At 40.5% G+C, this 14807-nt stretch overlaps 2 protein-coding genes across 3 annotated transcripts; both read right to left on the reverse strand.

Annotated features, from left to right (window-relative positions):
- Positions 1-214: 214 nt before the first annotated feature.
- Positions 215-5456, reverse strand: LOC130166212 (Fc receptor-like protein 5). 2 transcript variants are annotated; one of them, XM_056371639.1, is made up of 11 exons: positions 5321-5456; positions 5212-5238; positions 4836-5114; positions 4454-4750; positions 2939-3211; positions 2500-2832; positions 2031-2084; positions 1830-1940; positions 1700-1724; positions 1524-1614; positions 215-473 (listed from the first exon to the last, which is right to left on the reverse strand). In XM_056371639.1, exons 1-11 carry the CDS (start codon positions 5424-5426, stop codon positions 447-449), a joined length of 1623 nt encoding a protein of 540 aa, XP_056227614.1. In that variant the 5' UTR covers positions 5427-5456; the 3' UTR covers positions 215-446. The 2 variants fall into 2 exon arrangements, with proteins under 2 accessions (XP_056227614.1, XP_056227616.1); XM_056371641.1 differs by lacking the exon at positions 2031-2084 and having other exon boundaries at positions 5321-5455.
- A 113-nt stretch (positions 5457-5569) lies between these two features.
- tmc8 (transmembrane channel-like 8) lies at positions 5570-13237 on the reverse strand. The gene is made up of 16 exons (XM_056371637.1): positions 12910-13237; positions 11899-12163; positions 10752-10900; positions 10462-10596; positions 10316-10368; positions 10080-10219; positions 9841-9988; positions 8789-8953; positions 8550-8701; positions 8398-8470; positions 8169-8272; positions 7851-8037; positions 6991-7151; positions 6683-6826; positions 6398-6476; positions 5570-6211 (listed from the first exon to the last, which is right to left on the reverse strand). Exons 1-16 carry the CDS (start codon positions 12950-12952, stop codon positions 6068-6070), a joined length of 2142 nt encoding a protein of 713 aa, XP_056227612.1. The 5' UTR covers positions 12953-13237; the 3' UTR covers positions 5570-6067.
- Positions 13238-14807: the final 1570 nt, after the last annotated feature.

Raw genomic sequence — 14807 nt, forward strand, 5'->3', positions numbered from 1 at the left:
AAATGCAAACACACACACGCACTTAGAAACATGTGCAAATAACTGATAGCATTACTACACTACACCTCCCTGCCATACCCTCCCTCACTCATCACAAGATGAATTCATTCACTCATGCTGTCATAGCTCTCATGCTGTTATGTTTTGAAAAATGTGAGGATTAAGTGGTCCAGCGTAATTTGTCTCATTGGTTTAGTAAAAAACAACAAAGACATTTGACAACATTTAATTTTTATTTGGAAAAACAAGACAGTATACAGTAGTTTTGCTGAAAAATATAATCTCTCACTCTTTTTAACTGAATGTTCCACCAGTTTCTTATAAGTAACTTGGCAGGTCAGGAAAAGTGATAAATGAAGTACCTGCAGAACAAAAACTAAAAAGCTGCAAATTTAAATGAAATAATGTCAATTTGATGAAGAGGAGATGACGATCTTCCTCATGTCTCATATTGTGGTCTCTGTGGTCTGAAACTGAGAGAGAGAGAGAGAAATGTTATTTTCTGTTTTTGTTTACACATGGTCTGTTGACCAAATCCTCACAGTTGTTTTTGTATTAAGGTTTCTGCAGGATAATATTTAACACTTTTACAAGTAATCTCCTGACAATTTGCTCCATTTGCTACATGGTCATGGTAGGAGCGAAATAATTTGGTACTGTTGTAGAGAAAAGACAACATACTGTATATTTAATTCATATATGCAAGTTAATTAAAACAACATGCCTATGCTTATATATATTTTATTTACTGTAATATCAACATATATCGACAGGCTTTGGGATGGATATATATTTATGGAACGTGTTACTACAATGTATGAATACATAAACATACATATTTGTATGGGCTAGTCAAACGTTGTTTCTATTTCCTATTTCTAATAGGTTTCATTTATAATTTTTGCATATGTTTTTATTTTATATATGCATATATTTCATATATGGAGATTAAATATACATTTATTGCATTTGCCTATGGAAATGATTGCCAGTAGACAATATTCAGCCATTAAAAACACTATTAATTGGGTAACTCTTCATTTCATGGGTCCATATTTTATCAATAAATTCCTAAGTAGTTGTAATTAGCTCTTGAAACTATGTAACTTTGTACTAAAAGTTAAGAAAATACACATAGGACTCAATTAATTTTCAAATAACTTATTCCAGTTAATTGTTGGGTAACCTTGAGAGCCGAACAGCAGAACAGCTGAAAATGCAAAATGTCAAAAATGGGAAATTTGTCTACAGGCAATCATATAATTCACTTTATTAATAACTAACAAATAATCTATTAATGTTCACTCTACTTTACATAGTGCAATTCCTACTTCCTCTATAATTAGTAATATATTACACAGTTCTTTCCAGAAAATTACCATGAATTTGCATTTAAATATAATTTACTTTATAAGAAATTATAAGAATCTACAGGATCTGAAAAGTAGAGATACTAGTATGTCATAATTCATTGATTTATGTGCAGTGTTGTGTATGGTTTAGTGTTTCGATGGCCTGTATACCCGACCCAGGACGTCACAGTCTGTAGAGGAAGCATCGGCCTGCTTCCCTGCTGACGGGGATTGGGGTTCAGACAGAGGCAGGGCATCAGAACTGAGAAGGTACAAACATTGTTGAACTGGTTCGTTTGAGTTGCAGAAACAATAAACTTTCTTGGGTCCACTGAGATAAAGCTTACTTTGTCATAGCAACGTGGGCATGAGCTGAAAAAGAAGTGAGAGGTGGAGATATAGAAACAATTACTCTAAATTCAGACACACGTTTCCAGTCAGAGAATTTCTCCTTCACGCACTCACGGACATACACACCTTGGTTGTGGTCGAACATCCTGTAAACACAGCCAATGCACACTGCCATCATCAGCAGAAGGAAACAGCAGAAGGCTATGGTGATAATCTCCATTGTGGTCATAAAACCTCCTGTGGAAGGGAAGGGACGAGGCCAGTGAGGTGTGACATACTTTAGGGTAGGCATGTAGTTAATTTAAATATACAGCTTGCACGTTTTACTTAGTGGTGTTTCAGTGGAAGATGTTGTTCGAGGCATGGCGTTAAGGATCCTGTCTGGTTGAAAGTATAAAAGTATCACGCAGTTAAGAGAGCGGAGGCCCCACACAAATAAGACAAAAAGGCACCTGTCAAATGTTAAGTCTGGATTAAAAAGGAGGAATAGTTTCACATTTTGGGGAATATGCTATTTTGCCTTTTTGCCAAGAGCTATGTGAGAAAACTGATCCCACTCCCATGCCTGCATCTTCTGCTACAGTCAGCAGCCCGTTAGCTTAGCTTAGCATACACACTGACAACAGAGGGAAACAGCTAGCTTGGCTCTGTCCAGAGGTTACAAAAGCTGCCTCCCTGCCTCTGTAAAGCTCAATAATAAATTATCTCGCATCTGTTTAATCTAAAACAAAGGTGTAAGGGTCAAACAGTTTCTCTGAGATTACTTTCACTAGGCAACTAGTGTTGATCTTTTCACCTGTGACTCGGACCAGCACGGCCGCACTCTCCACCCAGGGCCCGGAGTCATCGTAGCTGTCCCTGACCCTGCAGCGGTAATACCCAGACTCCTCTGGGCCAAGTTTAGTCAGGACAAGGGTTCGTCTTTGGCCAGTGAGGGCGAGGTGAGGCAGGACGGGTTGAAGGTGGGACTCCACGTGTGTCTCGGAGGGGAGAGCAGAGTCATTGAAGAACCAGGAGATGTAAGGGAAAGTTCCTCTGCTGACCTGACAGCTCAGCCTGGCGGCGGCCAGGTTGGAGTCAGCTCTGTAGAAATATTCCACCTCCACTTTCACATCACCTCCAACTGGGACTGGACCAACAGGAAGGAGAGAGAAAGATTAATGAGGAAGGGGAAATTAAATGTAGGACATCACAGACAGACACATCTCCGTCGCACATGTGTGTGTAGCTCGTACCCACTTCCAGAGTCACAGGTTCACTCATCAACTCCTGCACCTCGGTTTTCACCCGACATTGCGCCACGCCCATATCCATCCCCGGTTCCATGGCAACAAGAAACCTGGCAGTGAGGGAGTCAGTTGCTGTGATGGATCCAACTTCTTTGTCATCTACTGAAAGAGAGATGTTGACCGGATGACTCCCTCTTGTTGACCAGCAGGTAACGTTGCCATGGTAACCAGCTCCATCTTTGGAGATGGAGAAAGAGATCTTTGGCTTTGATACATAAACTGGTGGAGGAAAGAGGAGGGGAGAAGGTGGGGACAGAAATGATACAGTACACGTTAGTGTACTTCCACACGCAGTGGAAGTGAAACAAATTTAACCAACTTCAGGCAGGTGCAAGAATCAGGTTTACTTGGTCAAAAGTGTGTGGACAATTATTGCCTACTTTTTATCTGAGGGTTGTTTTTCATGGTTGAGGCTAGATCCCTTACTTCCAATTCAGGTAATGCTACAGCTATCACTATAGTGAACCTCCAGCTTTGTGTCTCAGTCACAAAGCCAGGTCCATGAAGAAATGTATTTTTCCAGTGTGGTGTGGTGACTGGCTGCACAGAGCCTAGATCTCAGCCCCATCCAGCAGCTTTAGGATGGACTGGAAAAAACAGACAATCGCCCAGTGTCGAATGCAGAGAAAAGTCCTGCAGCCAGGTCCCAAAATCTTGCAGGAATCCTTCCCAGAAAAGTGGAGGGTGTTCAACAGCATTTGAATGCCCGTGATTTTGGAATGAGATGAGCAAAGTCAAATTGTCTACATAGTTTTGGCCGTATAGTGTCTTTTCAAAAGAGGTGTTGCAACAACTTGGGTCTATAGGCTCCATTTGGTAAAAGAACTCAGTCCTTTGTTGTTGCTGGTTGAAATTAAAATTGTCAAATGTTTCAGTATAACTCAGTGTGAATGCTAACATGCTGATGTATACAGTCCCTATCAAGGTCACATCTTGGTTTAGCATGTTAGCATCCTAACACTTGGTATTAGTGTATAGCACAAAGAACACAGCTGAGGTTGGTGGGAATGTCGTTAGTTTTTCTAGCTGTAAACCAAAGTTTTGGTCAGTCTGAATTTTTGACCTATCGATGGTGCATGATGAAAGGTTAAGGAATCAACAAAATTACATTACAGAGGGGGACATGACCCCTTGTACCAGATTTCACAGCAATCAAACAAATAGTTGTTGAAGGATTTCACTCTAAACCAAAAATGTCAATGTAATGGTGGTGCTATAGGAAAAGTCAGAGGATCGCCAAAGTTAGTAGGATTCATCCTCTGGCAACCATGAATGTCTGAACCCAATTTCATGCAACCCCATTCAATAGTTGTTGACATATTTCAGTCTTGACCAAAGAGGTGGAATGATTGACAATCGACATGGCTAAAAACAACTATGAATCATTCAGTACCTCCTCCCTCTGGTAAGTCTTCAAAGTACTCTTGTTATCTTTATACGGTATGTTTTGTTGATATATACCTTTGACTGTCACCTGGAGCTCTGTGCTGCTTGAAAACCTCCTGATGTCCTGGACCATGGACCACGCCATGCAAGAATATCGCCCAGTGTGCTCTGGAGTCACGTTCTCCATCAATAGCTTGTTTCCAGTGAGGTGGACAAAGGGAAGGGTTGAGGGGGTTATTTCCTTCCTGTTGAATAACCAGGTGTAGGACAGGTGGGTCCCCTTTGTGACGTTGCAGCTCAGGACAATGCGTGATCCCTCGAATGCGACTGGAGGGGAGGGTTCAGAGGTCACTCTGGTATTTGATGCTGGAACTACAAATGAGGAAATCATAGATGGTAAGGGAGGAAAAGAAGAGGTTCAGGTTTTGACACCAAATAACTTGTGTCTGGTACTCACTGACTACACTCAGCTTGATGATGTTGCTGACTCCTGTTTCCGCTCTGGTCGTCGCCCTGCAGTGGTATGACCCCTCTGATGTTGCAGTAAGCTTCAGGAAGAAGGGTGCAGGTTGGTCGCCTTGGGCTTGGTATGTCTTGATCAGGACATCACCGTCCCGCATCAGGTCGTAGGTGACTGGCGGAGAGGAGTTAGATGCAATACACCGGAAAGCCACCCTCGAGCCAAGGTAGGCCATGTCAGGGCCAGTCAGTACCGGGCGAAGAGAGACTGATCCACCTAAAGAAAGACATGAAATTTTAAACCAGAGAAGACAAACAAAAGAAAAGAAAGAAAACTGAGCCCCATGTCCTAAGCACCACTTAGACAAACTTACTTATCTTGATGAACAAACTTGCCAGAGCTGAAAGAAAAATGAACAACACATTTCTGTATGAATATTTGTCCATTAAATAATTTTTGTTTCCAATTTGAAATAAACTCACCCAGAATTGGCAACAAGTTAAGAGTCTGTCGATTCTTCATAACAGTGTTATGTATTGGTCTTTGACATGGTTTCTCTAGCTTGGTTGTAGGTGTGTGTTTCAGCATGTGTGTGCATGTGTGAATCCATGTTTGTGTGCGTGTGTCAGAGCTAGGGGTGTTACACATGTGTTGCAAGTAGATAACATATTAGGCTGCGTGTTTGGCTTAATTTCAACGATCTGGTGGAGACAAGAAAAATTTTGATAAAATACACAAACAACAAATGTTTTAATGAGCGTTATATCGAAAAAAAACATTCACAGTTAACTGAATACATGTACAATACAAAAAGCATTTTGGAACTTAATTATAAATATTATGTCTATGAATCTATGTGTATAATCATCTGCATAAAATCTTTTATTTACACGGTTTATAAATTGTATAAACCAAGCTTAACACATTCATAAACAACATAAGATAACCATTGAAATGTACAGCCACATAAAAATGACTTGACTAAAAATAAGAGAACACATCATATGAGGATTAAATTAAGACAACTGTGACCTTTGCAGAAAAACAACAACTACATGTCTTGTCTTTGTTTATCAAGTGTAAAGGTGAGAGTTCATCGGTCTGGTAGAAAGCTTTTATTCACAGGCAGTTCCAGGCATCCAGGCTGGTTTTCTGGTCAGCCAGATCAAGGCTTTATTTGTTAAGAGGAAGTCTGTGGACACATAGGCCCAGCAGCTTAGGCACTTTAATCAGTTTGCATGGAGAGGGGGTCTTTCCAGTAACTGAGGGGGGGCGTCCTCTCCGATGGCATCAGAACCGACTCTGCGGGTATCCTTCTTACGTCGGAGCATTGTGGTATGCTGTTTCACCAGGAAACGCTTATCTGAGCTACTCTGTGAGGGAGACACATACAGACAACATGCACACACACACACACACACACAGTAGAAAAGTAAAACAAACGGACAGACCCCAGTTTAAATGCTTCACTTGCAACCAACTGGGTGTATCTCAAATATTTATGTGCTTTCTGTGACTAATTTTTGGGTATCTAACTTGTTTAGTGTCATGTGACTTACCATAATCAGCATATCTTTCAGTCTCTCAATGGCCTTCTGATTGGCTCGCCCCCGTGACACATATGAGGTTAAGATTATACTGAGGGAACAGAGAGTTTCATGTCACATTCAAAGATCAATTCAGAGTACTTCACGTGTTTTTTTTTAAAAAACATTGTGTATTCATTGATGGTCATCATGTAACTGTACTCTTGGTGCCTCTAGTTCTCTCACCCTAAGATGGAAACAGTCTTACAGTAGGTTATACTTACTGCTGGTGATTGCTTTCTCCCTTTGTATACTTACATTTCAGCTAGTATGAGCGGCAGGGCGAAGGCCTCAGAGGACAGGTAGTGCAGAGTGCTCTGTGCCAGGCTGGGTAGACTCTCCACACACACTCCTGTCACATTAAACACCGTTTCTCCATTTCCAAAGGGACCACAGGAGGACCTGGGAAGGAAACAGAAATAACAAACTGAAGAAATGTGCAACAGAGGAAAGTAACTTAAGACACAAATAGGGTGCACTGAATTTGAACATGCAGACAGTTGTGGATGCAGTGCCGTTCTCTGCGACAATAACTGTGAAACGGCAAAATAACAGAGTTACAGTACATGTATATATTGTTCAGTGTCCCGTCCTGCTGGTAGAATTCGAAGCCCACTGTGGTGGCAGCCATGAGGAGACCGAGCAGCAACATGAAGTGGAACAAAACTGAAGAAGTGGAGGCTCGAAACATTCGGTGCTCCGCAACACAGCACCGCAGGACCATGAACTGAAGACAGTGTTAGACAGAGAGAGACATGGATTTTATTGGAAAATGTTGAAATATAATTGATGGTCACTGGTGAGCAACAAACCATAGACTATTGGGCAACAAAAGAAATGTATAAAAACAGAACTAATAAAGACAAACAAAATTTCTTTTCTAGAATATGACAATTATAACTGTAAATTATTACTTAAATTATTAATACTTTAATCAATACATTTTTGGGAAACTTGCTTAATGATAATTATATATAATAATCTTAGATGAGAAGATGAAGCTGGAGCCAGAAGGCGAGGTGCTGGTAAGAGGATTTTGTTCCTGGGCTAAGCTAAGCCAATCACCAGCTGGCCGTAGCCTCATATGTAGTTTACAGACATGAGAGTAGTCTCAACCTTCATTGAAACTCTCTGTAAAAAACAAATGAGCGAATTTTCCCAAATTTTCTAAGGTGACTTCATTAATTCTCACATCATTTGACTAAACAAATAATAACTGAATGTCATAATTGTGATTTATTTACCTCTGTTGTGAGTGTTTATTTCATTGTTTAACTGACTGGTTTAGTTTTATTCATTGTAGCAGTATTTTGAGTTTATTGTTGGACTGAAACCTTTTGGGTGATTGTTCAAATGCAGGTGCAGACTGTTTAACTGGAAACATGAAGAGACACAAAGTGTGAGAGAGCTCATGAACAGCCCCAACCTTTTTAATGTAGAACGTGGCCACAAGTGTGACAGTTCCTATGAGAGGCAGCAGAGGGCAGTAGTACATCCCCACCCAGGACCCTGTCTGACTGTACACCAGATCCAACACATACAACGTGATCGGGAAGTGTTGTTTCCCCAGCAACCGGGTCAGTAAGGATGTCGGGTATTTCTCCCGCAGCAGCCTGTTAAACAGAGGAAAGTCAGAAGAAGAGAGAATTTTCCCCGACTTCTGTGGAAAAAGACATCACATACATCGATCTTTCCATTCAAACCCCAGTGATGACTAAGACAGAGAGAGACTGTTGAAACCTACTTCCTGGGGTAGCCCACAAGAAAGGCGTTGCAGAAAGTGCTGAGGAAGTTGAAAATGCACAGCTTGTACATCTCTCTGCCAAACTGGTTCTCCTTGCACCAATGCTGTAAAGAAACACACGGATAGAAAAACGATAACAAGACACAAATCAGTCCTGAAAGTCTGAATCAAAGACAGATAGCATTACTTTAACAATGTCTCATCACAGCCCCTTTCATTCGCAACTCACTCCTTGATGTCCTGCTGTTGGGAAAAGGAAAAATAAGTAGATCCCCAGTGAAGCCAGCTTCAAGAAGATGCTCCTGAAGAGGAAAAGACGGAGTGAATCTACGCAGGTGTGAGTGTCTGTGTGTACCGAAGAGTTTCATGCGCCTTCCTTACCTCACAAGCGTGGCATTGACCTGAGTGGTGAAAGAGTAGTCTTCAAAAGACGAGATCTTATGGAAGATGTGAGGGAAGACCAGGTTGAGAGAGGTGATGGTGATGGGAGGAAGATACTGGAGGAACAGACTGACCAACCCGTATTGCCCTCTCTAAAAAACACAGTCACAGGAGTAGTTGTGAAAAGCTGGAAAAAAAGCAGGACCACCAAAAGCTGATATTGAGCATCGCGGCCTTACGTCATTCAGTGATGTTTTTGTGGCAAAGTAGATGAGGCAGAAGGATCCGCCCAGCAGAGACAGAACGAGCACGTTGAGGATGAACCTGAGCAGGTAGAGACGCACCCTCTGTCCAAGTGTCCTCTGAGACTCACGCAGGGAGAAACTCTGCTCCTCCAGGAACAGCTGAAGACACAGAAAGACTTTTATACTCAAATCAACCTTAACACTGTTTCAACACAAAGACACAAGACACTTCAAAAATATCAGACAAGAACAAGAATCATATTAAATATACTGTTCACACCTTTCTTTAGCCACATAGTTCCTTTTAGGGGAACGAGAACTCCAGATAAAGTCATCATGTCATAAACACAAGACTCAGAGTCATCTGTTTGTACATTTATATCTTACTTTTCAGCTGGTCACTCTCTGCTTTAAGCAATATTGCGTGGCCATTTTCCTCCATGGAGGTGGGCGTTACTTTTTAGTGACGTTTACCACCTTGTATCTTTATAGTCATGCACATGTGTAATGTGTACATCTGTTTTATGAACACTTGGCCATTCATCCTGGTTAGTGGATACCTTAAACCACTCACTTCATTGATCATCATCTTTATTTTACTTTTAAAAGTTTTTTTTTAAGTTTTAAAACTTGTAAAACTTGCAAAATCACCCTTAGTTGTGTATGATCGGCCAGGTTAGATTTAATTTATGAAGATTTACACTCTGTTGCCAGTTTATTAGGTACACCTCACTAAAAACAATTAAACAGACAACTGTCTAATACAATGAATCTGACCTTCAAGAAAGTTAAAATGTTCAGTTTTTGTTGAAACTGTTTTAGAGAGGTGCTGATTCCACTTTATGGTACTTCTGGAGGCTGCACTTTGTGGTGCTGTTGGATAGTTTTGTGTTATACGGAGAGGTGTTTCAGATATTCAGCCCTTGGTGAGTATGAAACAGTGTTCACGTAGCAATTTACATGGCATCTGGTGGTTGTGGTAAATTTAGCATCCTGTGTGGAAGGATGGCATCGTGCATGCAAATACTACATGTCCGTCCACGCACCTTGAGGTCGTTCCTGTTGAAGCTTTGTTTGAGAGTCGCTGCATCAGGGTCCTGGATGTTGAAGTCCCAGCCACAGAAGATCTTATAGCTCACATTCATACTGTAACGCTTCCCGAGCATCCATGTGTGCTTGTAGCCAACTGTCGTTCTATCAGAGGTGTTTACACATTAAATATGTAAGATGTTTAGGGAAATGACTATTGACGCTTTTTGTTGCTGTGTTGTCAGGGAACACTGACCTGCGGACTACCAAGATGAGACTGAGGAAGAAGATGGTGATGATTCCAGCGAAGTACATCAGAGGCGTATTCAAGCATGGCATATTCAGGGAACCACGTGTATAAAAACCAAAGAAGACTGGAGAACGATCCAGATAACCCTGTAGAGAGGAGAGGAGAAAGACGAATGAGAAGAAATACATCAAGTACACACACACACACACACACACACACACACACACACACACACTTCTTACCGATCCCAGGAAGAAGTCTAAGAATGAGTCATTGCCTCCAAACTTCAATGGTTCTGTGAAACACAAACAAAGACAGAAGTTTATTTTTAGGACTCTATATCCAGTTGTGGTAAATTTACTGTAATCTGTCATTACAGCTGACTCACCACTGCTGTTGCTCCGGCCATAAAATGTTGTAGGCCCCAGAATGAAACCCCAGATAAAAGCACAGTTTATTAGGTTCAAGTAAATCAGATACCTGAGGAATACAAAATAGGCCTTCACGCCCACACCAAACCTGCCTGGGAACAGATCAACAGTGAGCATTAGGATTTTAATCGTGCAATAACATTAACGTTCATGGTGAAGTTACCTCATCACTACATCACAGCACACTAGCAGCTGAGAGGTGTCAATAGAGGTCCGTACACAGCAATCTACTGCAGGCCTTTCTTACCTTCAATGGTGTGGAGAGTGTGCTGCCATAGCAACAGGCTTGATAGAGTTTCTCCCATCTGTGCCCATACCCTCTTCCTGTTGATGTTCTGGCCCCGCCTCCAGGACTCCCAAAAGCCAATATTTCTGATTTGCATCTTCCTCCTGTCCCTAATTAACAGCGCAAACATAATAATTCATGAATTCCTTTGTATCTTAACATCTTAAACCCTTACCCTAAACATGAAAATACCATTAACACACTATTAATTCAAAAATTGGAACATTTAGTTTAAAGGTACACTGAAATTTCTACAGAAAGTCTGTGTTACAAACTGGAGATGTGGAGGTGTGAAAGGCATTGGTGTTTATAATGACAGATGCTGTTAAAATTGATTATGGGAATGGTATCTTTGGAACTCCACACTAGGAATTAATCAGGGTATTTCGGCCTCCGCTCTTATTTTCATCATTCCTTTTATTTTTTTTAATCTGTGTCCCCCAACTGCATAAAAATGCAATACCATTGGAATGCCCCTCTAACTCATTAAGAAAAAGAGGATGTATAATGTTTTCACACTTTCTTCAAATTTGGTCTCAAGTATAAACTGATTATATTCAAGTATTCACACATTAATGAACTGGACTGGTTGGTGGAGGCATACATCTGCAAGGCGGATATTCTACTTCTTGTAGTTGTGTTTCTCTTTTTAGAAACAGAAGAGAAACTAAACTTTCTTTTTTATCTACAGATCTGAAGGTTGATTATGTGGACAGGAAAGAAGATTATTAAATTTTTCCATTTGGTTTTGTATGTGAATTATTGGATATATTCAGGCCCTTAAAAAGTATTTAGAGAGAAACATAACCGAGGTGGCCGCCAGTTAACTGGACGCCACACATGAACATATGCAACTTTTAACATGGGGTCCCAATAGTCTTTCATTTCACTGGTTCACAAGCCAAAAAGGTTGGAAACAATTGTTCAAAGTGCGGCAGACACAAAATAGAATATTGTAGTATGTGAATGATTTGAAAGGACTCTTTTTATTTAACTCCATAAAGCCACATGTGTTAGAGTATGTGACAGCATGGACCTTTTCAAATGTCAAATTAAGACGTAGATGGAGAAGAAGCAGGATGAAGGAGTATATAGTAAGCTCGCCCACCTGGTATCTCGCTTCGCCTGAATACACATGGCCAAGTTTCTGAGTGGCTGCGTAGACAGCTTGTCTCTGGGTCCTCTGGACAGGTGGCCATTGATGAGCTTGTCCCCTGGCTCTGGGCTGCCCTGGTAGACCTCACACACTTCCAAAACACCCTGTCTGTTCTGCTCTGGCCGGCAAGCCTGGATGCTGGGCAGCTGGTCAAATATCTCTGTATGATAGTACTCATAGTCGGAGTCCAGCGACAGGGTGGAGTGAGTGCTCTCATCTGTGGTGACAATGACATGTGATTTCCTGACTGTGACACATGAATGTAGATAACGGTGAGTTTGTTTGAGCTAAGTTTTTGATCATGATTGTTTTATTATTAAGCTGCAGATTATTTTCTTGATTAATTAATCGCTTTGTTCACAAATGTTAGGAAATAGTGGCGAAGGTGTCAGATGTCTCGTTGGGTCCAAGCAACAGTTCAAAACTCAAAAATATTCAGTTTTAATTATATGAAACTGAAAACAGCAGAAAATCTTCATATTTGAGAGGCTGGAACCAACAAATGTTAGAAATCTCTTCTTGAAAAATTACTCAATTATTAAATGACCAAAATAAGTCATTCATTCATTTTGTGGCAATTCACGAGTAAAACACTGAAATGTAACCCTCCATGAAATATCTGACATGTTGACATTTAGCACAGTTGCTTTAAAGCATTAAAATCCTGTGTTATTCCTGCCTCTGGGCTTTTCTGTGTGGAAGCTGCGTGTTATGGTTTTCATGTAGTTTTGGATGTGACTTTGATAAACATAGATCAGCAACTTATACTATTCACAAACAAGGTAATCGTGGCTCTTTGTTTGATTTAGTAGTAAGCTCTATGCAGAGGTACGGTATATATTATGCTCTGTATACAGTATGGTACACTGTAGAGACAGTGTTGAGCAAGCAAGATGTCCTCTATCTCACAAACACACACAGAGATGATAAGTGCAAAGGCACATATGTATTATTTACTGTTACCTGATAAGAGTCTCTTGAAGTTGACAGTATCGTTCTCCTCCATTTTTTTCTCCCTGAAGTTCCTCTCTAAGCACCGAATCTTCTCACTTCATATGCAACACAAGTCAACATACATCTCCACCGAAGGCTTAACTCAAAATTCTAAAATTACTTCCGCAATCTGCACCAAAATATCCGGGGTTTTTTGTTTTTTTTTGCTCCTCACATCAACGTCACACTGAAGTGAAGACCCCTGAGTGGTGGTTAGCATTGCTGGCTAACCCCTGTTGGTACGTCTCAATCTCTGGCAGGTGGAGCAGATGTTGGATCTGTTCACACATAAACTGACTGTGACTGTGGCTGAATATGACTGACAGGAAATCACATGGCAGGATGTAGACACGGGCAATAATTTCACAACATAACAAGAAATATCCACACATACACCCTGTACAGAAAACAAATGAGAAAATGCTGAAAGCCATAATTAGATGAGTAAGGTTCAGGTTTGAATTAAGACTAGATCTGCTCAACATCAGGCTATGTAGACTACTTTTCTTTTTTTTTAATGGTAAGATTTACAGTTTCATTTTCATAATTTATACTGTTTAAGTACTACCTAATGATTTATGATGCAGTCTGGTCTCTTTTGGTTGTTTTCAGCTGACTTTATCTATGCAATCCACTGAGTACAATGCTAAACACACATTTAGTTTCAAATTACATACTGTAAATTGTAATAATGATAATAATGATTATCAAGAATCCATTTAACACGTATAAAGAAATGCCACAGCCATAAGTCAATTTTTATTAAAGCACATATAGTAGTCATCATCTAGGTTTTTCACACGTAAACTATCATTTGCTTGATAACACTAGATAGACTTGACAGGATCGACACTAGGTAGTGTTTCATTATTTGGAAACTGACATTTGAATCTAATGTACGGGATGATGAAGCAGCGAGGCTCTTTCCACCCACTTGCTACACCACAAGGACATCTGAGGTTTCCAGTCAGTACTTTTTACAAAGAAACATGAGCATGGGTGGCATGTCTTTTGCACTATTTCAACATGCTTAGTTTCGATACTGATGCTCTAATGCATGCTTGCTTTGTTCAGTTCAAACACACACTGTACAAGCAGTAGTGGATGAAGAATCAGATCAGATCTTTTACTTAAGAAAAACAGAAAAATCTCAAGGTAAAGATAATACACTACAAATAAAACTCTTGCATTCAAAACCTTACTTACAGCATGTACAACTGCAGTTATCAGCAGAAAAATGTACTCTTAAAGTGTCAATGAGCCAGCAGGAACAATACTAGGATAATAAAACTGAGAGAGCTAAAAGGAATTCAGCCATCATTAATGCCCTTTCCTTCAGTGGCATGTCAAAATATCTGAAATGAAAAAGGGCCTTTGAGGAGTAGATGTTCACAAAGGCCATTTATGTATGACTCTTAATTTAGTAATATGAGGCAGGTCACTTTGCGAACAGCCTCACAGGTTTCTCGGTGGTTTTCAGAGATAGCCTAGGTGTAGCCAGGTATGTGGAAGTGAGTAAGAAGGAAGTGCCAGGACACTTTGTAGCCATAAAGCAACGTTGAGCTCAGATCTATCTCCATCAGAATGTAGGTCTATCTTTTCTTAATCTACTTGAAGTTAAATGTTTTCAACTTTCAGCGTTGATTTGTGCATTTGTAGATAATGTAACACAAACTCACCGTTAACTTTGGTGGTTTCTACAGATTATATTTAACCCCTACGTATAGTCTGCAGTTTCGCTTGTCTTTGTGTTTGTCTGCATTGTATGACTAAACAAACCTGTCTGGAAGGATGTCAAAGCAGAACAGGACTGCGCCATGAGTAGCAACTTTGCGGGGGTCAAGTTTACGTTACGTTGTCAGTAGAGG

The sequence above is a fragment of the Seriola aureovittata genome, chromosome 3 (genome assembly GCF_021018895.1).
Source record: "Seriola aureovittata isolate HTS-2021-v1 ecotype China chromosome 3, ASM2101889v1, whole genome shotgun sequence".
NCBI classification, from domain to species: Eukaryota; Metazoa; Chordata; class Actinopteri; order Carangiformes; family Carangidae; genus Seriola; species Seriola aureovittata.

Coding starts and splice junctions, on each gene's coding strand:
- LOC130166212 (XM_056371639.1), bottom strand. CDS start 5,426: ATGCTGAAACACACACCTACAACCAAGCTAGAGAAACCATGTCAAAGA. Junction 2,085..2,499: donor CGTGCTGGTCCGAGTCACAG/GTGAAAAGATCA, acceptor ACTTTCAACCAG/ACAGGATCCTTAACGCCATG. Junction 474..1,523: donor ACTGTGACGTCCTGGGTCGG/GTATACAGGCCA, acceptor TCTCTCTCTCAG/TTTCAGACCACAGAGACCAC.
- tmc8 (XM_056371637.1), bottom strand. CDS start 12,952: ATGGAGGAGAACGATACTGTCAACTTCAAGAGACTCTTATCAG. Junction 9,989..10,079: donor CTCATCTTGGTAGTCCGCAG/GTCAGTGTTCCC, acceptor CACCTCTGATAG/AACGACAGTTGGCTACAAGC. Junction 8,273..8,397: donor CAACAGCAGGACATCAAGGA/GTGAGTTGCGAA, acceptor GTTTCTTTACAG/CATTGGTGCAAGGAGAACCA.